Source organism: Spodoptera frugiperda, chromosome 28, assembly GCF_023101765.2.
Source record: "Spodoptera frugiperda isolate SF20-4 chromosome 28, AGI-APGP_CSIRO_Sfru_2.0, whole genome shotgun sequence".
Classification (NCBI taxonomy): domain Eukaryota; kingdom Metazoa; phylum Arthropoda; class Insecta; order Lepidoptera; family Noctuidae; genus Spodoptera; species Spodoptera frugiperda.
The window spans coordinates 8,033,480-8,059,027 of record NC_064239.1 but is presented as its reverse complement, the minus strand read 5'-3'; the positions used below and the strand labels follow the sequence as shown (position 1 = coordinate 8,059,027).

Genomic DNA, 25,548 nt, shown 5'->3' with positions numbered 1-25,548 from the left:
AACTCAGGCGTCCGGGATGCATATTCATGGTTGCTCTGCGCCACATGCAAATTGTGATTTACACACTGTAATGAATTCTTTTGATCTGTGGATTCACATATTTGATTTACCCCATCGATGTCGGGTATTAGCATGACACGCTGATTTCATATTCATAGTTTCTGTGGTGAGCGATCTTCATTTGTTAAAACGTGTTAATTACAGAAAAAAGTGGGAGGGGGACGTCACAACTCAAAGTAGAAATCTTTTTATTGACAAATGAAAATCGATTATGTACGATGTCGTGTTTACGATACAAAGTACAAAAACTGACTTATAATTACACACAGCTCTCAGGACTTTCATTTTTAGTTCGATCAATAAACCGAGAATCGTTGGATCGATATAAAAGCTGCACGAGTGTTCCAAATGGAAAAAAACAACTAAAAACTTACATAATTACTTTAGTGATTCAACTGCTCGAAAGAAACGCAGAAATGACAAGACGATGACAAATGAGCATCGCTCGCATCGCAACACAGTCGGGTGGCGGACCTCATCAAATTATTCCCCACTTAAAAAATCTCCGTAAACAAAAACGGGCCAAGGGAAAAAACACTCCGAGTCGCAGGGTAAAAAATAGGTATTGGCAACATTGATTGATGTGTACTAATAGGGCGCGAAGAAATGAGGCCGCTGCGTAATTAAAGGAAAAGTGACATCTTCTGTCAATGGCAGCGTTCTACTAGAAATAGAACGGTCACGCCTTTTGGTGAGGAAGTGATTAGTGTAACAAACTTATTAAAAATTATTGAGTGAAGGCGGCTAATTGATCACCGAGTCTGTCGTCGTGTTACACTTCGATAGATACTATGTGTTTAATTTACACCGATTTTCTCTAACGATGCACATTGGAGACACATTTGTTTCCAATAATAGCTGCGTAGATTTATTTACGTACAACAATGTTAATCTGGAATGCACAGGAACATGAAGTTAGGAAAAAAAGAGATACATAAAAAAGGGAATAAATTTTAATTCACGGTTTAGCTAATCCCTAGCTAGGAGTCAGTTTTTGGTCGCCCTCCGTGGAAATGACACCCGAATGAAGGATGGAATAATGAATGTTTTCCACCACGCCCGGCACGCGTCGCCGCATAAAATAACATTCGCAATTAACATAACCAGCTGTTAGAATGTTTCTAGTTAGAATTTTGTTTAGAATACCTTTACTTCTTCAGATTTTACATTACATATTATTTTTATTGCCGTAGTTGTATCAGTTTTACTTCATGTGTATTTTAAAAGTTATTTGGCGCACAAAACTCATCATTTAATGCGTCCTAAAAATAAGAGGGCGTAACAAAAGCCACAAAATAATCAGGGACAGTGACACTGAAGATTTTTCCTCCAAAAAGCTACCTTATCGCTGTGTACATATCATTAGTAATGCAAAATAATGGGATACAGACACCTCGTGCCGTTTGCCAGCCAATGATTAATGCCGTTCCCCATTAATTCTTATTTTTGATGAGAAATTTGACTTGTGCTGTCAGACGCCGGATCCAGATTAATATAGGCTGACGGTGCAACTTACATTATGACACCGCGGGCCCCGTTTACGCTTCCCATTTATATCGAGTTTACGAACTTTGGAATCCCGAGCATTTGAGCAGATAAACATACCGAAGTATATGACAATGTGGAGCGTTTTTTGAGAGTGAATAAGGGTTTTAAATCAAAATGGGGTTAGCATTAATTTTGATGGAGGTATCATATTTACTTCAAACAGTGTTTTCATTTTAAAAGCCGCTAACATAGCGAGTGTATGTAGAGGCAGGGCACCACGTGAATGTGACATCAAAGCTAACAATACGAATAGTTTGGTTCGCCAACAGAACTAACCGAATAGTTGCCTGTAAAAGGGCAAAGTACAAAGAGCTATATAAAATTCCAGAACGACCGCATCGGCGACAAACTCGGAAGGTATTCAAAGGGCTGACGACTGCCGTGACGTGGCACCCTTTACCGACGCCCTGCGCATATTAGTCCACTGAAAATCAAAACTCGTTATTATTAATGATACGGCGCCATGACAATCTAAATATCTTTGGAAGCGCGCTGAAAGTTACGCACTAATCGTACGAAATTACTCCCGTCCCGGCCAATCCAGAGATATAAATGTACATCGTCACCAGATGCGATCGTCGCCATCATCATTCAAAATAGCAGAAGAAAAATCACTTAAGATTCACAGCATTCAGTATCTTTATCTAACGGATACAAGAGTTCATTTTATGACCATTAATTTCGCCTTTTCGTCGGGTGTTTTATCATAACGGCTGCGAGACTCTGTCGCGCGTCTCATTAATCAAAAGCATTTGTTTACAACGAAGGGAATTTGATTTGATTAAAATAATTCGCAATATCCTTGATAAATATCACCCTCGGTCTCCGTTTGATCTCACAGAAATTAATGGTGGAGGATTCAATCACGCAAGTGCTGCCGCCATTCTTGACGTTCTGTTACGTGATGCTGCTCAACACTACGCTACAGTTTCAAATTATTTCTACTGAAATTAATTGCTCCAATTAACAACTTTGCTTGCTACTTATGCCTCGATTCGGATTTGTTTGGTAGTAGTAATTGTTTTTTTAAAGAAACTTTTCCGGAGTTTTCAGGAAAAAAATGTCCAAAGTGAAGGGTAAACAAACAATGCTATCTTTCCCTGGCAAGGGGCACGGGGATGAATAACGATCGACGTCACAGCGATGTGTGCCGATCCGGGCGGCGTATGCCGGCTCCGGCGCCCAGCACGGCTTAACCCGCCGCGCACCGATTAATCGCCGCCTAATTCCCACCAAAACCGAATTAAACCGGACGAATGCATTGAGCCGAACGATTTGTCTGATGTAATTGTCGTATTTGATTTACAACTCCTTTTTCGTAAATGGATACGATAATAGTTAGTATCAATAACAATATGTTGTCTATGGTGCTAAATTATTGCATATTAAAATGCTCACGAACTTCCCCAACCTATTCTATGTACGTACACTTAATTAAGTGCATTCTGTAGTCGAATAGCGAACAACTGATTCGTGGTACGCATTTGTTGTGTTGTGCCTTGTTATCTACTGAATGAGCATTATTAACTTAGACGCAGTAATTAAATAAATTTGAATTTAATTGCAAATGAAACACGACCGAGTGCTCGTACAAGAGAAAACAAAACAAACAGTACGTACAAATTATATTAAATCAGAGATAATCCTGTCAATTAATTGGACTTAGCATTGAGAACCGGTCGCGGACGCATGCGCAAATTAAACGAACCAAGATAATGCGAGAGCAAGGAAGCCCGCCATTCAGACAAGGACATTAATATGACTTAACTACGTTACCTGTTGTTCCACTCAATTGTTACAACGTTAGAAATAATTAATCTCAGTTTATAAATATCTAGTCACATCTAGAATCTACTGAGTGGCCAACAATAACATTAATCTTGTTACGAAGCGAGACACTTACTTTAATAACTAATAAGACTTAGTAAAATCGCTTTTAAAATCCAATTGAATTTTGTAAAAAAATACCAAGTAATTTCTTTAAAAACAGCCCTAATCCGGCGGCCGTGGCCGGCCGATCGCCGGCTGACAGTGACACATCGGTACAAGGCGCGCTGTCCGACTGTAATTCTACCCGGCCTCGATCCCCGGACCTACGTGTGTACGATTTTATATTCCAATCTACACGATTAATTAGATGGATTTGGGAACTGAAGCTCATTTTACGTATATTTTAATTAAAACAACACCAACGATATCAAATTATTAAAATTTTAACATTTAACCAAGTACGAGCACCTTGTTTTAATAAAATGTAGCCCCTCCAGTGTGTTGAAATTTTACGTAATAAATATTGGAAGTATAGGGGAAATCAAATACGTTATATAGAAAAATCCCGTCGTAACCAATAAAAGCTTTTGACATGTTACCGTCACTTGTATGAAACCTTCAAACGCAGTAAAATCGAAGTCAAAACCGCGAAGTATCAAAGCGACTAGGCGATCAATCACCATCCATTAAACAAGAAAAGAAAAGTGCTTTCCCCCGCCGATTGGCCCTCGAATCAGCCCAATTTACATGAGAGCCGCTTTTTCCTCGCATCGAGATTAGCCCCTGAATGAGTTTGATGAATCGTTCGCACCCCGCAGCCGTCCCGCGCTGTGAGCGGTCATTTGTTAAAAATACACCCGATCCACGGATCTAATTGTCTCCTCTAATTTCACACCCTTCTGTGATATCTGCACCCCGTTCAAATTAACAAAGATTTCGCTTTGTTTTAAAATAATGATTCGTTCGAGTGTGTCTGTTTGTGTGTAAGTAATCTACAGAGCCACCCTATTCTGTTACAAGTTTTAATTATTTTTGGATTATGTCGATGATATTGATGAGTGAAATAGTGCACAGTGAAATAGCAAAATGAAATAAAAATAGTAAAGAAAATTAAATGAGAATATAAACGCCCCATGCTTGGTTCTACAGATTGTCTGCCTGTTAGCCGATGGCGATTCCGAATCTAGATAATTCTACGCAAGCCGATTCTTACCTTTCGAGATGTTTAACGATGTCCTCATATGCCGCTCTACAATTCTCCCAAATACCAGATCTGCAGACAAAAAGAAAATAAAATAAGAAAACCGAAGGAACGGTAAGTAAACTAGAATTAATCATAAACTTAGGAAAATAAGAAAGATGAGAAGAGGTAATGATTATGACAGTGAAGAATAATTGAAATACCTGTCAATACATCTGGTCATTATCTCTGATATAGTAATTGTATGGTTACTTCCTACAGTCATAGTGTACAGTTGTGAAATAAAAATCTCAATAACAATATGAAACGCACGGCTCTTCTATACGTACAAAATATCTAAAAGTAATTACAAAAGTATTTGCGAAGAAAGTTTTTATAAAAAGGGTTTGAATATGAAAGAAATAATTATGAGCACTCAATATTAAATGTTCCGCCAGTGAAGCGAGGGGTCGTTCAAATTATGTTTTAAAAACAATCGTTTATATTTTTACCGTAACCACTCATGCGTGATCGTCCAAATTGTTTCTCGATTACTTTAGCTCTTTGTTTTTCATTAAACTTTTCTTCGTTGTTTGTAATCAAAGAACGTCTTTTGTAAGTATCATCCAGTAAAGGGTTCCTAGTTCTTTGTCTTGTAACTGGAGCAGCTACCCCTTACACTCGATGATAGTTCCTTTCACAACAATGTATGGTTACTCGGACTCGTTCGTGTGTATGAATTATTAATACATGTGTTTTGTTTGCACTCAGTCAATATATTAAACGAAGCGTTAAATAGTATATTACCGCTATATTGTACGGTTTAATTGGTTCATGTGCGTAGTTCGGTGGAAAAACAAAGCCAAGTATCTATGTTTCTGTCACAAGTGATGAGTGGCTAATGTAGGTAGTGTTTGTATCAATTTGCCTTTTTCTCCCTTATTTGTACTGGTAGTAGATGTTAATTATGCAAAGCGTGTGCAATTGTAACGCTTGAATCCGCATATATGCAGAAAAAGAGAAATCGTAGTCGGATTGTTAATGGGTCTTGTTGAATCAAATACATACATTTTGTTCTTAGAAGTTACTACAAAAACTACACATATAGACATAAAACACAAAAAAAATACAAACGGCTATTTAGTTAAGTAGCGATTAGTTGAAACAGAGACAAAAGTCAGGTCGCATTATAAGCAGAGGTCGCTTATGTCGCGAGTGGCAGTAAGACACTGGGGTAAGTCAAGTGAGCATTGTGGGTCTTCGGAGCGGAAGTGAGGGCATTCAGTGTTTGTACTTTTCTAACTGGATTAACTTCCCTCCTGGACATTTAACCTGAACCACTTGACCAACTGCTTAAAGGTTTCTTTTCGTGAATTAATACTTAAGCCGTTTATGACGCGAACGAAGATTTATTTTTTCGTCGTTTGAATATATTCTAATTAGTTTGTTGTTACAAGGGTTTTTGGAGGTTTTATAATTACAATTTTAAAACCGTTTTGCAAAGATTAGGTACATGTGTACATAGAGTGACAGATGTCACGTTAAAGTAATGAAATATTCATTGCTGCTTGAATATAATATTATGTACAACGTACGAAAACATTAGATAAGTAAGTAGTTACCAAGTTACCGAGATAAAACAAAACTTGTTCTTGTAATCAGTAATTGGAAGTGATGTTCAACAGCAGCTGATACTTGAATACAAAATGAAGTTTAACCGATAAAGAAAAGAAAGAGTTCCTGAGCACTGCTTCATTATTTACCAAAACAATCAGAAACAAAGTAACAAATTTTACCTCTTTGTAATACATAACAACATAAAACATGGAGGTTACACGTGCCGTCGAAATTCTGACTACCTACAACTTTTAATTTTCCTCCTGAATTTAATCTATTTTTGTGTAGGTATTCATTGTTTTTTCATGCCTTAACACAACTGTTTTGTAAACGACTGCCTATAGAAAATCATGTTATTTTAGTATATTAAATTTACCTGTTTCGATCTTTTCGTAAACAAAGCTTACACATAAATTTATTATGTTCTGTCAGTTTTTTTTATCTTTCAATCAATAAAACCGAAATAGTCTGACTTCCGGCGATAGGATTTATGACAACCATATTAGTTCCAGCCACCGTATGTCCAAGCGTGGACAAAGTCATAAAACCGTGACAGAAAGTCAGGGATGGATGCACTTTTATATTTTTACTGTGGCTCTCGAAATTACTTTGGTTTAGTAATTAATTAATATAAACAAGGAAATACTGAGGAATTGTGTTTTTGGTATCCTTGGATAAAAATACTCGGATATGAACCCCAAACTTATTACCTTTTGGCTTTAGTCAATGTCAGCGTAACACAACAATAGCCATAACTTTAGGAATCGTAGTTAGAAACTCTATACACGTTCTAATATCACTGATGAAACAGAACTGCTGTGTAACAATAAAATAACAATACTTACTCTCTGCGACTTGGACAAAAATAAGAAAGTCGGTTCCACACTCCAAACTCCAACCAACATCAACCTGCAGACATAAATCTAAAAGATCCTTACCTTGCCAGTGCTTCCATATTGTGCATGGGTTGTCCCTTGATGATGGAACCGTCCGGCCGTGGTACTCCGTGGTGTGGCATGCCCGGGGACATGAGGGCGTGCTGGTGCATGAAGCCCATCGGACCCAGGTGTGTCGGTGGTGCGTTGTAACCATTCGCCAGGAGAGGAGACTTCTCCATGCGAGCCATTTCTGAAACAGAAACACATGTTAGAACTGAATAAGCTATCAAGGAAGACATCTAATCACCGAGTTTATAATAAAATGGTGTTTAAGTTATAATAAAATTACAACAAAGTATCCGGAATACGGCAAGTTCGTATAGTAAAATTTCCATAAAATGGTAATATTAAAATCGGCAGCCATGAAACGGCATGAGGTTTGAGGTAAACATGAGACCACTTAGGCGTAACACTCAGGTAAAATCCAATTAATGCCCAGTATTATCATTTAATTACTCGTTCCAATAATCGAATCGCCCGTAAAACGGTGTATCAACAATAATAAAATGAGCAATGAATTTCGAGACTATTGTTTTCTGGGTACCACAAACAACCCGAGTAAACATAAGGGGGGGTGAAGCGCAAATATTCTTAAAATGACCCCCCGTGAGGGTGTTTTTGGAGGTGCCGGGTGGTCCTTCGCTGCCCATGACCTGTCTGCCCCCCGAGGTCACCAAACCTACTGGGGCGTCGGAAACAATTAACAAGGTGTCGAATTAAACACGAATTAACGGTTGGACCGTTAAAGGAAAATACCCTTTTCCATTGTGGCAGCGTTTTACAAAGGATTTTGGGATTGCTGAATATTAAATATTGTGTGTCGCTTTGTTCCGCGATTAAGGGCACAGGTATGTGATGCGGTGTGTTTAATGCGAAAATTTTAATTATAAGCAGATCTTTCGGAAGACCACTGTAAACAGAGCTCTCGTTTTGATTGTTTGTGCCATCAGCCAAATATAATCGCACTGGAAAATTTAAACTGTTAAATTTTAAACTGTAGAATAGGCATGAGGTATTTTAATTGAAAATTAATTATTACTAAAATAAATTGTTTTAAATGAAAACAAATACAAATTTAATATTTTTCATTTAAATACGAATACAAAAGTGATAAGCCGGAAGGTATACCACTTAAAACAAAGTCAAAACATTGTAGACACAACAATATAAATAAACCCCGCCAAACGTGTCCAATCCTAAACTCACAAATCAAAACTGTTCACCTAAAAATCAATCAAGCAACGTGTTCCCTAAACTATAATAAGTACCTACATTTAGTTTACATCAACAATTCCCATAATTTATGAGTCCACGCATGCAAATCAAACTTAACAGAAATCAAGGGTAGCAAGTAACAAACAAACATTATGACCAATGGACCCAGAATTAATTGTTTGGGTCTATTTACTTAACTAACCGTTTCGGTTATCTTCGAAACCATACCGTCCAACTTCGTATTTATTATTGTAATTAATTATTCTACGTTTTGTTTGTAGCAACACTTTTGGTTTTGTGTCAATATTTCGGCTGCCATCTTGAACGGGGAGTTCGTTACTTATAAATTAACAAACATCAATCTTTTAATGTTAAAAGAGTCAATATATTATTAGTAAATTGTATAAATAGTCTGTCTTACCAAGACAGAAAAGTAGGACTAAGAACATTCTAAGTACAATATAAAATGAATTGTTTATTATGAATATGCTTCTCTAAAACAACATATAATAAACCCACATTAAAGTATGGTCACCTATCTAATAGGATGACACCAAAGTTTACTGAGATAACATAATATTTTAACAGTGATGGGATGCTCCCAAAAACCACAATTAGGTCACTAAACCAAAAAGCATATTTACAAATCCCCGGACACGAACCCGTAACCGCGCCGGTCAACCGCACTTATTAATTAACTAAATACGTGTTAAATCTCGTAATAACCTGCGGTTGTTACAACCCTTGCTGCTGTCTCGTTCTTATTTATCGAGTTACCTGCTTACCTCTCTTTCTAATTCGTAGAGTGGTCGGTGCGGTTGTTTTGAACAACTTCTCGAACTAAGTGTGAGGGTTTTAATACGAGAGATGGAAGTATGATTATGTTTAGTTTTGAACTCTGTTGCAATAAAATAAACTCTTAGTTTTAAATTTTAATCGTAGTTCTTAGTGAAATGGTTGGCATTCAGAGCAATATCTCGTGCTCCAGACAAACAATTCGAACCGAAATGACCGTCCCTGACTCCACTTTAACGTTATTTGTGCACTCAACAAAAAACACAAAGTGATCCTTCACAAATTGTTGCTCAATAATCGACAAAAATGTTCATCGTTTAACATTATGACTATTATTAAGCGAATCCACTGATCAGGGCATTTAAAGAAATGAAACGTCGATTCTGAACCGCTATTATATCGATACACATCGATTTATTGATCGAATATCGACTGTCCTCGACAAATGGTCGTATCAAATTACTGGCCATTATTTCGAATTAGAATCGATAGAATCGGGACCCCAATTATATCACTTATGTGTTTAAAGGAGGTTGGAATAAAGGTAATCATAACCGCAAAAACTTTAGGGACGCGCTTTTAGTTTGAAAAAATCCGACGTCTGGTGTTTAGTTGTTTGTTTTGATTTTATTAGTATTCACACAACTGATGTAGGCTGTATTATACTGACGTAGAGAATCATTCGAATATTTTATCTTAACAAAGGCATTCGCAAGTTCTGAGATAATGGAACAAGCATAATAACCGTTGAGTTTTATTGCAGACAGATTACAAAATGACCAAACGAGCCAGGCATAAATGATTGCTCGTAAACTTAAAGGAGCGAGTGCCAACACTGACATTGTATTCTTGACCGACGCTTACATAATATCGTTGAATCTACATACCCATTATTGGACAATTTAAACACACCAATTTGTGCTGTTGTACCAAACCATTCAACCCATAAATGCATACAATCATCAAGTGACCAGTCGAACATCATTAAGCTTTGTACAATTGCTCATAACCTCATTTTCAATTACATTGCGATGACAAACAGTATTTAAAGGTAATGTAATTATGAACTATCAATATGCCTAATTGAATGGTAATAAAAAAATTAACGACATGACGTATGGTTAAAAGTTATCGATACAATTCGACTGAACAAATGTATTCGAACTTAATAATATAGGAGTGTCATTTATAAGTTATATTTAATTGAGTAAATACATCCTTTGAAGGAGTATTGAGATCTCTGATAATATTCCTGCGGTCAAAGAATATGAAAGTTTTGATACTAATTTCAGAAATACGTGCGAAAGACCCGAACCCATTTCGCACGCAAGAATACATGGAGTAGGCACTTTGTACACAGTTGTAACTAAAATAAAATGAAAGCTTTATTAAAGTTTTGTTACTGTCGTAAAATAACATCTATCGTAAACGTAGCCTCCTAGACTTTATAACTCGGTGGTTTTAACTGGAAACCTTAACATTACCGTAATGGCCTGTAAATCATGTGAAAGGAATAAATTATTGGATGCATTAAGTCGCAGAGAGTAAATACGAGGGTAATAAATGCAATACAAAGTAGTGTTTGTGATTTCATTTTGATTAACGTTAATAAAAGTTCAGTACATGAGGCCACGGAGGACGAGAACTACAATGTACTAAACGATAACAAGTTGAATGAATCAACGAAACGACTGATATCACTGGCAGTAAGCAAAGTGTTATGGAATACTACAAATCTTGGAACGGTCGGCAAAACGAAGAAACTCGAAAATGATACGAACGAGGGCGAATTAAAAGCAAATTACAGTCAGCCGGCAATCGTAGCGTTTACAATAAATACATAATTGTACGGTCAGTATACCAATGGCATATGCGATTGGCCAAAATAACGGGCCGTGAGTTTGCACGATAAATCGCCCGGGTTGACGCTCGCCTTCGAAGAAAACTACAAAGTTTAAAATTGAAACACTGGCTGGCAAATAGCTTTCTACTAAGCTGTTGTTTTATAATTGGTGTGGCAACATCTTGGTGACATTTGCGAAATGTGAAATTGATAATAACAAATTTAATCGTACAATATATAGGACTTTTAATCATTAAAGGCTGGAAGGTGTGGACTCTGTGGAGATGTCTAATGATAAAAAAATATGTCCTTTTGATATTATCGAAAACATACACTGTCAGTAGTTTGGTTATGACAACACTTTTTATTTAATCGGACAATTAAAATTCCGTGGACAGTTTTTCTGTTTGATCATTTATTTAGTGTTAAGCCTATTATTAGTATTATACCTATAATAAGTATTAGCAAAAGTACAGTTTGCATCACTAACACTTATGTAGTGAACACATATTATTTACGACGTGGATATAAAATTATCTATAGATATTTAACACATAAAGTAGATAAAGATATATTCTAAAGGTAAGTAAGACGATTTTGATCATAATAATGTAAATTGAACCTTTTGTTATAACAATAGGATAATAAGCCCAGTGCTATAAAAATCTAGATTTTCCTGTCTGGGAAAATTTAAAAGGCTAATAAACCACATTCTTCACAGAACTCTGAAATCGAATCCATTTGTAACCACTAACCAAAGAACCAATTACAAGAAGAAGACAACAAATCTACAAAGAAAATATAACTTTCTACATTCATTGATATTTGAGATGGCAAGTAATATCCACTAATGAAAGAACGTTTACGATTGTAACACAAAGTGATCGACGCCTCTCGGACACTTGTACACACAAGTCCCAAGTCCCAATGCGTTACAAGTTGTTTATCAGTCCGAGTACAATCGTCGACACAAGTCACGCGCCGAGTACAATCAATAACAGTAATATACTATCGCCGACAAAATGCGAACCGTCAATATTGTGAGTCAACACGAGCCGATAGACTGGGTTGCCAGTTGCCAGGTGCTCTCATAGAAAAATTGCAAATAATTTATTGCCATATGTTAAATAACTGTCATAATTTTTCTAACATTATAAAATGATACCGTTTTTATAACGACATTAATATGTGACCACTTAATTATAATATATTTTAATAGCATAAATAATGAGATAATTAAAATAGTGCAATAAATATCTGCATAAAATGTTGGATAAATATTTTTGTACTTTATCTGTAGTATTAGTTATTTCGTTTAAGCTTATAATGAGGCTGGCTCCCCTACATTGGCAACACCGACCGACTTATGTCTTGCCATAAACTCTTTCATTTGGCTCGGACGAGCCTTATGAACAATAAAACGTTGAGGGCTGGAGATTTGGACTGTAATAAAATATTTGCCCTAGCACACGCTAATCCGCGTCCCTTACTTACGAACGCAATTTGAGAAGTTATAGTCCGTCTGCAAAGACGTTCATCCTTTAGCAATATTACACACAATTACGTATAAGTATGGAGGTACTGTTTCAGACTTATTAATATACGTATAAGTACGTTTTGGTCATGGTTGTCTTATACGAGTAACGATTTTGAGAGCTTTTATCTCTCTCTAACTTAATATTTGAATTCGAAGATTTCTTAAGATGTACAAATTGTTCTAATCTAAGAAAGTGGTTAAATTTTGTGATTTATAGCTAAAATCATAGACTTATTTATTTTAGGTAATCTAGTAAAGAGACGGGCAATCTTCTTACGGCGCGGAATATTCGTGTGATAGAACCAAATCATAGCAATTTAAGTTACGTAAACATTAGATTTTAATTGAATAAGACCCAGCAATAAAACAAAGCACACTGCGGCACCTAAACACAAATATAAATAGCAATAAAAAGAAAATTCAACGTTTCACACCATGCGAGCACATTAATCAAGTTCCCGGGAAACCGGGAAAATCTTTACGCGATACCAGCCAATAGGATGGGAGTTTAGCGGCGATTCCGGACTATTTCAACGAGCCGAATAAAACTTCCTCCCCCAATGCGAAAGAGGGTCAAGCTTAATTACTCGTAAATTGACCGGGATACAGTTTTATCCTGGATACAGTCTGCTAGGATAACGACGTGTCATACGTGTTATTATGTTTCTGTACTGAATTAGATATATACAGTATTGCTATGAATTAACATGTTTAGGGTAAGTAGAGTTATCAAATAATATTTTAGCCGACTGTTGTTCATCATTTGCAGTTGCGTCCACTTGGACTTTTTTTGAGGTTTGCAATCATCCAATGACTTCTCCCGCCTTAGGCGAGGCAAGAGGGAGTGTCAGTCTCTTACTGACTAAAAACCACCCCGTTCCTACTTCTACCCTTCTTCCCTTCGAGCCGGATCCCCGGTAAACCCGCTAGGTAGTCCGCAGTTTCGGATCAGGAATCAGCCCACTTGGACTAACGAAGCATTACAGTATTATAATAAGTATATATTTTTTACTCTATATGAGTTAATTTTATTCATATCTGAGTAAATTACTTTAATAAACTATCTTAGCACATATTTTTTTTTTGTTTTTGTAATGAGCTGCTAAATGCGCATTGTACAATAAGCGGTTCTAATGGCCACAACATCCTGACTATTATATCTATTTAATTATAATAATCTAACCACCCGAGTTCTTAAGTAAGTACTTAATGTCTTAACCCGCCAGGATTAGCTATAAAAAACTTCTTTTACATTTTTATTCTAATAAACGGCTCATTATTTGGAGCTTCTCAAAAATATCTATAACTCATCGATAGAATTTACTTTAATAAAGTTACAGTGACTACAGTATTCAATCTGTGAATGGTATGGTATTGGTAAAAACGTTACAAAAAGGATCAACTCATCCGTGAATGTTAACAAAAGGAGCTCTGCCATTGTTACATAATAAGTAGCAGAGATACTGACATATACATCCATATTTTTATTAATAACACACAAAAGAGAGATTATCTGTCAGCGGTTTTACTAGCAGCTGGTATTACCAAAGTATCGTAACGTTTTACAAGTTACCTACTGCAATTGATACTATAAAAATACCACCAGCAGCAATAGTAATAACCAGCCATATATTTCACACTGACATGCTTGGTTAAACTCTAATTAACGGTGCTACAATTACCTATAAATATACACTGTGCTTTAATTAAAATATATACCTAATTATTGCGTAATAAAAAATAAACTTTCGAGTTTGATTTATATAAATGTTCACACTAACAGTGTTAATAAAGCCGACTTTAAGCAATAAAAACAATTTTCGATTAAATACATCGCAGCTAACAGGTGCATTTGCAGTTTGCAGGCACACATTCGTTCTAATTTGCTAAATATCAGAAAGAGCCGCGAGCTGTCGCCACTTAAAAAAACCTTGCAATAACACCGTACTTACAGCACCGCTGCAGTTTTTCAAACGAGCCAATAACAATATTTAATTGTGGAATTAATCTTTGTCGTGTATGACACTCGGCCTCCTCCAAGTTAATAGGTGTTATTACGTGTCGTCAATTTAATAACAAACGGACTCGAGTTACGGAAGAGAGCAACGTGTAATTTTCAATCGAATCGATTGATCGACAATGCGCTCGAATACGAACGTCGATCGTGCTCCAGGCGAAACCGTGTAGACTTGTTGATAAGTGGTTATAAATCAATCGTATTAACATAATAATTATCGGTGTGATTGGTCGGGCATCGAATCGTGACCAAGGACGTTTCTACTAAAATATTCAAAGAGTTGATCGAAATCACGGAACAGTTTGTTTATCTAATATCTTTAACGACACTCAAATAAAAATTCAATTAAATATTGCTACCAACTATAATTACATTTTTCCAGCGTCTAGGTAAGCACTCAGTGGTTAGTTAAAAAAATCTACTCAAACGTTGTGCACAAATAATAACTTTATTATTAAAACAGTAATATAATTGCGGACTTCGAGAAACAGCGGAATATGTACAGAATGCGGCGAGCAGACGATTACAAAACACCGGTATTGCTAATTAAAAGAAATTCCTCTGCTATGCTTTTCCCCGGACAAAAAACGTGAGTCCGCCACGACGACTCCGAGGTGTGAGCAATGTCATAAGTGGCTAGTAGAACGACATTTTAATTGTAAGCGCCGCTGCACACGACAAAACGATGGGAATTAAACACTGCGCACAACGGAATTACGGACGCATGTATGGAAATTGTCTCGCGATGTAAACATTTCTTGTGACGCACGCGCAAGAAACCTCTATTACTATGATGGCGGATGAAAAAAAAGTTGCGTTAGTTAATGTTATTATATTATGGCTATACATAATATGATAAATTACAGCAGAGTAAGATAATCTCTCATAAGAGCAGTCAATAGTATGTGGTAATAGGTTTGCGTACATCGCGGTCAATAACATCACTAATTTTATTTATGATACCACCACCTAGCATTTAACCGTTCGTGGTCATTTTTTGCTGTGAAAACTGGAGCAGGAAACAAAGAATTGTACGAGTAAATAAGTAGTTGCTAAGCAGTACTTAATCCTTAGATGCATTAGTTTATGACAGAAACCTGAGGGTAATGTAAAAACTAGTAAGTGATGGGACACCTGTTATTAGTTTATCTACTGTGCTCGCAGTAACAGGTCTATCGGACCCTTCCCTGGCACAATTGAGGATGGCATAGCTAGGAATACTCAGCGAGGGTGGGAATTCTCATAATTCCACGCACGATTCCAATGTACGGAATTCGAAATATCGGCAGCGACAAACGGAGCAAAGAACCGAGATACCTGCCTGCCTATTGTGAATTTTGCCTTATGCATATTTGCTTTAACCGGTCGTGGTGCTTTATTTGGAATATACACCACTCTACATGTAAGTACCTACTAGGTACGTGTATTTTCCGACCTGCTTCTAAACAGAGGCGTATTCAAGTATTGCCTTCAATGCAATATTGGTTTGCAATGAAAATTATGACGATTTCTGTTTTTTTTAACTAACCGAGAATTATGACGAATTCCTTTGTTAGTGCCATATTTACCGGCAATCAAGTTAAGTTATTTAACAAGAAATGAAGTGCAACCAATTACAACGTTTCTTTCATATGACAATTCACCAATCACACTTTCAAAACAATTAACACGAAATGTTACGGAGCCGATGTTAATTTGACAAATCGCAGGACTTCTCGGCACGCAACTTGTCAAATCGATATTTATTGCGAGATATACATGTACCTACGGATAATTGAAATCCATAATCGATTTCATCAACCATGCTGACTGGTGACCGCAATCAGCAACTGCCGGCCGTCGCAAGCGCACGCGTCTAAGCGCAGGTGAACAGAACCGACCTCACTTTTCACACTCATTTACATACGGGGTTACAAGAAGTGATGGTCCCATTGAACAAACGGCGTAATAACGACTGTTTTAATTAAAACGTTAATTGCTTAATTTTTATTGAAATATATCCTTTATCGCTGACTTAATGCTTATTTATTAAACGTTGGCATTTAGCTCTAGTTTATTGTAGGGATATTGACGTGTGACATAATAACTTATCAATACGATGTTACGTATTCAAGCTTATCTTTGATTCTTGCATCTTTATCTACAAAGAAAGTAGATTTTAGTAGTTTACGCAGAACTGTTTCAAATAACTATTTACTAACGATATTTTATTAAAAGTTATTATTGCAAGTTCCATTACTTTGCGGTAGGTAGCTGTTTATGTTTATTGTGGAATCGATTATGTTCTTTGAAATTAAAATACCCTGGAGGCAGTCTACGAGTCCGTTGAAAGAACTTGCGGACTTATTATGCAAAAGTGGTTCAGCTATGCAAAACTATTTTTAGTTATCTATGGAGTAAAAACTTTGAAGCTTGTCGCCTTGATGTATTGACGACGATTGTATGCATAATAATGGTAATCGGATAACCGGGCCTTTGTCCATTATTTTTGCAAATTATTTAAGACCTCATTTATAACGATAGAAGTGGAGCATGTTTATTGCTCGATGTTCATGTTGTTTGTTACATTTTTGTTCCATACAATATTTGTTGGATGGCATAAATTCTTGTTCACACATTATTGACATTCAAATAATTCAGCAGTAGCCAGTCTCGCCACGGCTCAGGTTGTCGTAAGCAGCTAACACTTCTCGAATCGTTTCGCATCGCTTCGGCGTTTAATTATTTGTTGCCACCGCGTTTATTATTACGATTTCCTTATAAGGGGTAACGGCAATTTGTTAGATTACTTCCAATTGCCAGTTGATGTTTTAACCATTAAAAATTGTAAACGCGCCTGTGGATAGCAAGAAATTGCTATGATTGCCGACTGCTAGTGTTTATCGTACTTTCTTACGGACGTACGATACGGAAATGAAAAAAAATGGGCTTTCGATTCAGTGATTGTGCAGACTATGCACTTTTTGCGATCCGATAAATGTGCAATAACGTTCTGTTTAGTAAAAACTCGACTTAGATAATGACCATCTGTTAGTGTGTGAGTTTTTACAGACGCGTATCGTAGCTGTGTTAGAGCAAGGCGATTATAAGCAGTTGTCAGTACCTTTTTAATTAGAATCCTATTCCAATATCTTATTAATTGAAAATTATCCAATGATTTCATATAATTAACTTGCAAATAAGCAGTAGGTAGCTAGTTGTTCATGCGGGGATAATGAAAAATTAGCTACCAATGGGAATATACCATGTTAAAGAAAATATTTCAAGCAGTTTTAATAGTTTAGGGAACAGAGAGTAAAATTCCCTAAGAAAAGGAGGATCTTCCGACCAGGCGAGGTCATAGTGTCTGGAGGGCTATGTGATACTTCTGTCAACTGTCATTTGTCATATACCGCCACAGTACTAAGCGATATGCCGACTAGTGATGAATGATTCAACAGTAATATTCCACACAGCAACAATGTAACATGTAAATGTACAATCAACACCTACAAATCCATAAAACAATTTCAGTTCCTGGAATCAGGCAGCAATTTTAGCGCCAAACAATTATTTACGGCAATAATCCAATCATCTAATCATACATCATAATTATAATGAACAAATTAACATGAGCCCAAGGACCGATGCATCAAACAAAGGCGTGAACACAAGCGATTCGTAAATTGACTGATCCCTTCCTTCCCTTAACATAAACAAGCAAATCCTTACTTAATTTCAGTCGCAGAATTCAATCAGAACATAAAGCTTTGTGCCCCAGCCAGTAACGTTATAATGCCTTACATTATCCCCCCGGTGTACTCGCGGCGCGGCGACACCGTGCCGAACCTTTAATTATTATCAACACATCATTTTCATGGCACTTTCTAAAATATTAGGGTTGCCTCCGTCACATCAAATGTATCTACAACCATTTCACCATTCACGACAATTATAATTCTATTGCTCTAATCAATATTGTGCATCTTTACTACCGCAACATTAAATAACCCTAAAATCCTTACTCTACGATAATTTTTATGATCTACAGACCATGTCGAGCTGATAAAGTTTTGCAATAATTTACACGTCCAAGAGCTAAATTACGACTTGTAAATGTAACATTAAGGATGAACTAATGGCTATTTAAAAATACATTTACTTGAAACCTTTATCGCGAATCAGAGTCGTAACGCGGAATGAGCAACCGTTTAGATTTAGCGCCTTAAGATAAACATCGGTGGGTAACCCTTTCAGCGAGCACGTGGGCCGACACATCCCTTTCGCGCATTTCATATTCCTATTTCCATTCCGTTCAACCTTCGCAGGAGGATTATATTCTGCCTCCGATGTTTTCGTATCCTATTATTTCACAGGGTGAAAATGGGCCACCCGCCTCCTCACTCACTCAAACAGTGACACCCCTCAGATACGTGTGTGATGTGTACAGATTAGATGGGCTCCTGTGTGAGTGCACCTTCCCAGGACGGCTGTGTATGTGTGTACGTCTGTTTCATCAACTGTAAACCACTGTCAACGACTCGTCAAAATAATATTGGCTTAACGCCGGAGCCCGTACACAGATATGCTACTCGTACATGGAAACTTGATACGCGCACGAATTTAATTAGAATGGCTCTAATGCTGATGGAAAATTACGTAACAATATTATATTTTTATTAAAGGCTCCATTTTGTAACAATTAATTAATATAAATAGGTAAATTAATAAAAATATGTATTAAAATAGTATGTTAATAAAAACGACCAGAACCTGTTGATCCTTTTGAAGTTATTTCGGAGATAGATACAACTTCTAAAGTAATAGTAATTTGCAATGTTTTTTAACAATTTAAATCAAATGGAGGTCCATGTCCACAAGTATCAAAACCAGTGAAGATTGTAGTTAAGCTACCCACACATGTAGACATAAATATATCGTGAGCCTCGGATCTCAGATCAAACCCCTTGCGAGACCATCCATCTTCCCACTAATTGTAAAATAATTAAAACTAACTAAGCATAGATGAGATATGAAACACAATAACAAGAAATGATACGAGACTGGAGAGCACGAAGCGAGGGTCGCGTGTTCAACAAAAAATGTGACTTGTTTATGGAATGAAAATGCAATAAGTGCAAAACAAAGCAATGCTTATTTCAGCCATGAGAGTGTTTCGAATTGCAAATTTCGGGAAAAAGCGAACGAACTACACTCAAAGTCAAATGCGGCAGTGCGCGATAAGCAAGTGCCGCTTATGCAAGATCACGAATGTAATTGCTCCCTTGTCTGGCACGACACTTCAAGCTGGAACGAGACGAAACATACCTATTGCACACGGTAAAAAGAGATGGAAAGTGGCAGTATCAACAAAGCCGTAAGCGACAAAAATGATTGATTGCTAGCCGTCTTGTGCTGAGCTCTATTTAATCACTTTATTCCCTTTTCTCCGTTTGTGTTGGGATAATTTTGTATTTGTGTAATTTGTATACGAAATGAGGAGGCATACCTCCCGAGAAGACGGGGATTCATATCCGGCGCCTATCCGGAGCTTACACAAACCCGATTTTGATGTTATCACATGTCATGGTACCGTTTGTTTTGATTTATATTACAAAGCCAGATTAAGTTGAGATTAATCTTCGGGTTAATAACTTTGTGTTTAATTCGCATTCTGAGGCTTCGTAGGAAACAGACGTTTGTTTTTGTGTGAAAAAATACGAACTTTTCCATTTTCCAAATTGCTGTTGTTTCTTTTTACAGTTTCTATTACAATTACAGCTTTTAATACAAACTAGCTACTTCCGCGCGGTTTCACCCGCTCTGCTCGGCTCCTATTGGTCATAGCGCGATGTTTTATAGCCTATAGCCTTCCTCGGTAAATGGACTATCCAACACAAAAAGAATTATTCAAATCGGACCAGTAATTCCGGAGATTAGCGCGTTCAAACAAACAAACAAACAATCAAACAAACAAACTCTTCAGCTTTATAATATTAAGTATAGATTAGTATAGATAAGACTTTAGAGAATTAAAGTACTTACCACTCATATGTCCGTTTTCATAAGGCGAGTACTCGCCGTTTTCCAACCGATGTTTCTTGAATGGATGTCCGGGGAACTGTGTGGCTGCGAGTGACAGGCCCACTCCTGAGGCACGCTTCGGTGGTCGGCCCGGTCTGGAGCTGCGGACATAGTAGCACGTTACTGCCGTTTAAGATGGTATACTTAACCTATGGAGGCTGAGACCTACAGACGAAAATTGAACCTTGTACTTTACTTTCCGTTAAAATCATGTGGTTCTAAATTGATGCTAGTTCAATATACATTTCACATTCGAGAATCATCTACCTATAACCTTTTCTAAAATTCATCAAATTGATGCAGTTGAGGTACCTATGTGAACTTGACTTATGCGTTTGTTTTTTTTTTTATATTCTTTATTTGAACAAAAAAATATAGGATCACATACATGCATGGCAAATTGATAACCATAAGATAAGAAATTAAGTAATAAATAAGTGATTTCCTAAACTACTTACACAGACAGCCACTCTTAAATTAACTAAATATTTTTTTTAATATTAAATACTTAAAGCTTATAAATAGAGCACATTTATAAAAATATGATAAACCGGCTCATTACTGAAATAGCCGTAAGCACGACCGCTGTACATAAAGTCTAGGACTCAATAGGGCTTCCCTAATTGTATGAAACAGTTAAATGAGTAAAATTTAAATTAGATACGTATTAGTTCTTCTAAGAAATCAATATACGACTTTAAACCGTATACACTTAATCATACGAGTGCAGTTAGTTTCATTACACATCACTAATGAGCCGAGTTTGTCAAGTACAACAAGCTCAAATCAGTAATCACTCATTTTATTACTGCAATAAAAGTCACAGACGTGTGAAAAAATTCAAACGCTAATTGATAAAAACGCTTCAATAAAAGTCAAGTAAGAAATCGATCAATCCGCTTTTACATGTGATTCATTCATTACCATTCAGTACTCATAGTAAATTCTCATAAGAACAACAAAAGAACAATAACTGAAATACTCATTAATTAAATTCAATTAAAAATGAACAACGGGAACTTCTCATGGAGGTTACTTATCAGATAAATCAAGTATAGTGAGGGAGGGCTTGGATTTATTTTTATTTATCTCACTCCCCTAAGATTTAATACCGCAACACGTCGACGCAGTTTCCACAATTTCACGCTTATTGTTTTCCCATCCGTGATTTATGTTCACGTAATAGACAACAGTATTTCTTGGCCGCAATAAAGTTTGTCACCTAAATCTTTGCCGTTAAGCCTATTGCGTACTTGCGGACCTAAAACTTTGTTTACCTTTATTGCTAGTTACTATCAGGCTGCGGTCACACTAAAAACGTTACTTTGGTATATATCATTGCCTTATGTGACATTGTGATTGTATTCTATTGCTCTACACGAGATTAACTATCTTCCAGTGAATGAAAAAATCTTACAATTTTCGTTTCCATTCCAGAAATTATTTAAAAGTAAGCAAATAACTACCTATTGCCTCAATAAAGTAACATACTGGTCACATCTTCATACTAATTTCGTTGTTTAAAGGTTTTCACCACAAGACTGCTAATTAAACGATAATGGTATAACATATAATAATTGTTAGGCTCATGTAATAGGAAGCGAGCCTATTACCATAAACCGGGCACATAATTATTCAGGGATATACCGTGCTACTGTAGAGAATTTCGAAATTAATCGTACCTAAGCCACGCTTGGTTATCTAGTCTATCGGCTTGTGCACAACAGCAGCACTAAGCTAGACCTAAGTAATAGTCCTAAATCAATAAAAGAAACTAATTTTAATAGGTAGAGCTGTAACAAATAGACCTGTCATACAACGATTTTAATTGCTAGGCATACCATTACAAATAAATATAGGGACAGTAGCCGCTAGCTGCAAGTCCCAACTAATTGGCGGCGCGAAGTAAGATCAATTACACTGGTACCAGCTAATCCGCACTACATTACGACTAGGCACCACATCAGAGGCGTCGACCAAGTTCGGCAATTATCGGGGGAGCGATGCTGTTATCATAGTATCGGCTTACGCAGAAACTGAGTCTCGTCTATTTATTTTTATGTCAGCAACCGTCATTATGAGACACTCCATTAGCTTGGATTGCGGTGAGACTCGTTTTCGGTTACGCTTTGGGGTGCGATTGTATGCTGTGACATTTTTTTTTCCGTCGTTGTCCTTACCAGATAAAGGGTTTGTTGTTTTGATGACCAATTTTATTTGTCGAACTCAGTTAATTCCTGTACCTTTCATAACTAATTCGACATTGACTATTACCGCGCAACAATGAATTATAAATAGTTGGAATGAACTTGAAAAGGCCGCTCATAAAATTGATTTTATTTTGGGTGCAGAGTACAGTCGGGAGCAAAAAAACTTGAACACAATCGCGGGCGCGACGAAATCGAATATTGAAAGTGTCGAGGGACAGAGATAAGGAGAGCACGTGCCGCTCCCTTGCCGCCACTTAGGCCATACCCGTAATCTGAATACCGCAAAGCTCACTGCGATAAACTGCCATTAAAAAGCGTTCGATTTATTACCGAACGATTTCCGAACGATTTATACGGGTGTGCGAAGTTGAGAGCGTACCATAAAGCAGATGGTCCTAGAGGGTACCAACTTTCTTAGTACGAGTACTTAGTATCAACGAAATGTAATGGAGTAATGAGATAAACGTAAATGAAAGTACAAAAGGCATTTCTTTGCTTTTTAAAGTCAATATGATTTTTTTTATATTATTAGAGTAAAAATATTTTAAAATTAGAACAGTTAGATGTCAATTTAATAAAAAAATAATTGTATTGAATTTAATATCAATACGTAATTCACCCCATTATCGTAACCGCAACTGTTCACGAAATATTTATCAAATCAAACATGATTCGTGTCTCTGCCCATATCGCACTCTTTCCTCCGACCAACCCTAGTGAAACTAACACCGCCGATAGTTTTGCTTTTTGTATATTTGCTTCGCAATATTCATCACTCACCGCCCGTGTCACTGATCAAATAGCACCCACAAAGGAGTCCCCAGATATTTCTGACAGATATACCCTTGATAGATAGTTTTACAAACATTACGAAACAAATCCTGATCGACGGATTCTGCAGAGATATCGCATAATGGCACTACGTCACAAAGAATTAAAAATGTACGTGACTTAGTTCCGTCAAAAGTAACTCTTTAAAGTTCCCGACTTCATAAAAACTAGGATCTTAAACATATGAAGTTAAGAATACAAACAGTAACGCCATCGACACTATGTATAGACTCGGCGCTCTTTGTTATTTTATTTGTATTACTTTTCTCGACTCTTAGTGGACGTGTTCACACTCACTAATAATTACTGACACTAAATCATAACATTCACGTGGCGTAAACATCCTTCCTACTACAAGGTAGTTTAAAAAAGTGAAAAGACCAAAAACATCTCGCTGACAGCCTATTGTAAGCTAATAGTCATAATCTGTATATTTTATGTTTTTGTTACTCGAGCGTCCGATTATTTACACGGTACAGCACTACAACCCGTATGGGAATGTTTACACATTAAATTAAAACTCTTTTTAAGTTTCCTTGCTCCAAATATATCTTTTTTGAGGAGGGTGTCATTAGAACAGATTGTATCTTATAACTATTAACATAAGTCATATTTTTATACGATACCTCTGGAGATACTTAACGCTCCTTATTTGACGCTTCTGTTGTTTTATTTGCATCGCCTTTGTCGTTTTAGTGCTATTGGATTAGTGGCGTTATAATAAGATTGTCAGTTAGCTTTATTTGTACTGACTATGTATTTATTTCTATTGCATTAATTAACTTAAGGTAGCAGAGAACTCAAAGAAAATGAATAATCGAGAAATGGTGTTAATTTTACCAGTTAGAAGTGTTAGCTGTCGTTAAGTTGATTACGTCCTGCTAACAGGTGATATGGTTACTTAAAATATGAGGAATAGAATATTTTTACTAGTGGCAATGATAGTTTTGTATATACTTGTGTATTATAGCTGAATTGTCCGCCATCATAGCCCTACTACCGAGCTGTGTTAAAGTAAGTATAGAGTTTGATGCATTATTTCCTTTTCAAGAAGGTGTCTCGGAAACACCATATTATCTGGGTATTACACCAAACAATGAGGCTCTGTCTTAAAAATGGCCCAAGAATCGGTAGACAACGTAAAACAAACGCACGTAATCTTATCTAGTGTAAACTCAAACGCAGTAGCAGTATGTCTTGGGTTCAATGCAAACATGATAAATGATTTCGGTTCAAAAAATCGTTGCTCTATTTTTTTGGTAAACGAGTTCCGGTCGGAGCGAGATGTAATCTCTCCTTGAATAGAAACACCTATTCACCTTGAGAAGTACCTGAGGAAGAAGAGAGGACCGTATTATTGATTACATCTGATAACTCATTCATTTTGTTTATACTAACACTACAGATCTCTCAAAACAACGCAACGAATCAACTCTAAATTAAGATCATTTTGTCCAAACGAATAAAGTTTGATCATCAAAAACAATGTTTTAATAAAACCAAAGAAAAAAATGTAATTGAAGCCAAAAATTAGAGGGCACTAAGACAGTAACAATAAAAAGTGAAAGCAAAGCCGCGTTTAATTGTGTCGTAAAAATAAAAATTAAATAAAAAATGCTTTGGGGTGGAAAAGTTTGGCGACCGTTACTCTGTCCTACAATTATATCATGTTCTGTTGCAAGATGTTCTCCTAATGTTACCTGTCCCAAGGGCGAGGGATGCTTTTTAATTTATTAAAATTTAGTTTCTTCTCTCGTGGAAGTAACCTTATACATTTTATCACATAAAATAAGTACCCGACATTACCACCGGTGCATTCAACTGTAAATGTGCTCATTAAAAGTTATTTAATTTGTATTATAAGTTATAGCTGTTTCTAAATAATTAGATAGGAAAAACAAACCGAGAAATTATAATGAATATT

The 25,548-nt window shown here is 36.5% G+C and overlaps 1 protein-coding gene across 6 annotated transcripts in view; it reads right to left on the bottom strand.

Moving 5' to 3' along the window:
* LOC118265329 (dachshund homolog 2) overlaps nt 1-25,548 on the bottom strand; it is a 131,502-nt gene that overhangs the window by 56,419 nt on the left and 49,535 nt on the right. For 3 of the 6 annotated variants that reach the window (XM_035578147.2, XM_050706172.1, XM_035578153.2), the window contains 3 exons: nt 20,545-20,684; nt 7,114-7,303; nt 4,592-4,651 (listed from right to left, as the gene is read on the bottom strand). In XM_035578147.2, coding sequence (XP_035434040.1) covers nt 4,592-4,651; nt 7,114-7,303; nt 20,545-20,684 — 390 coding nt within the window. The remainder of the gene's footprint in view (nt 1-4,591; nt 4,652-7,113; nt 7,304-20,544; nt 20,685-25,548) is intronic. The other 3 variants (XM_035578149.2, XM_050706173.1, XM_035578154.2) reach the window with 1 other exon arrangement.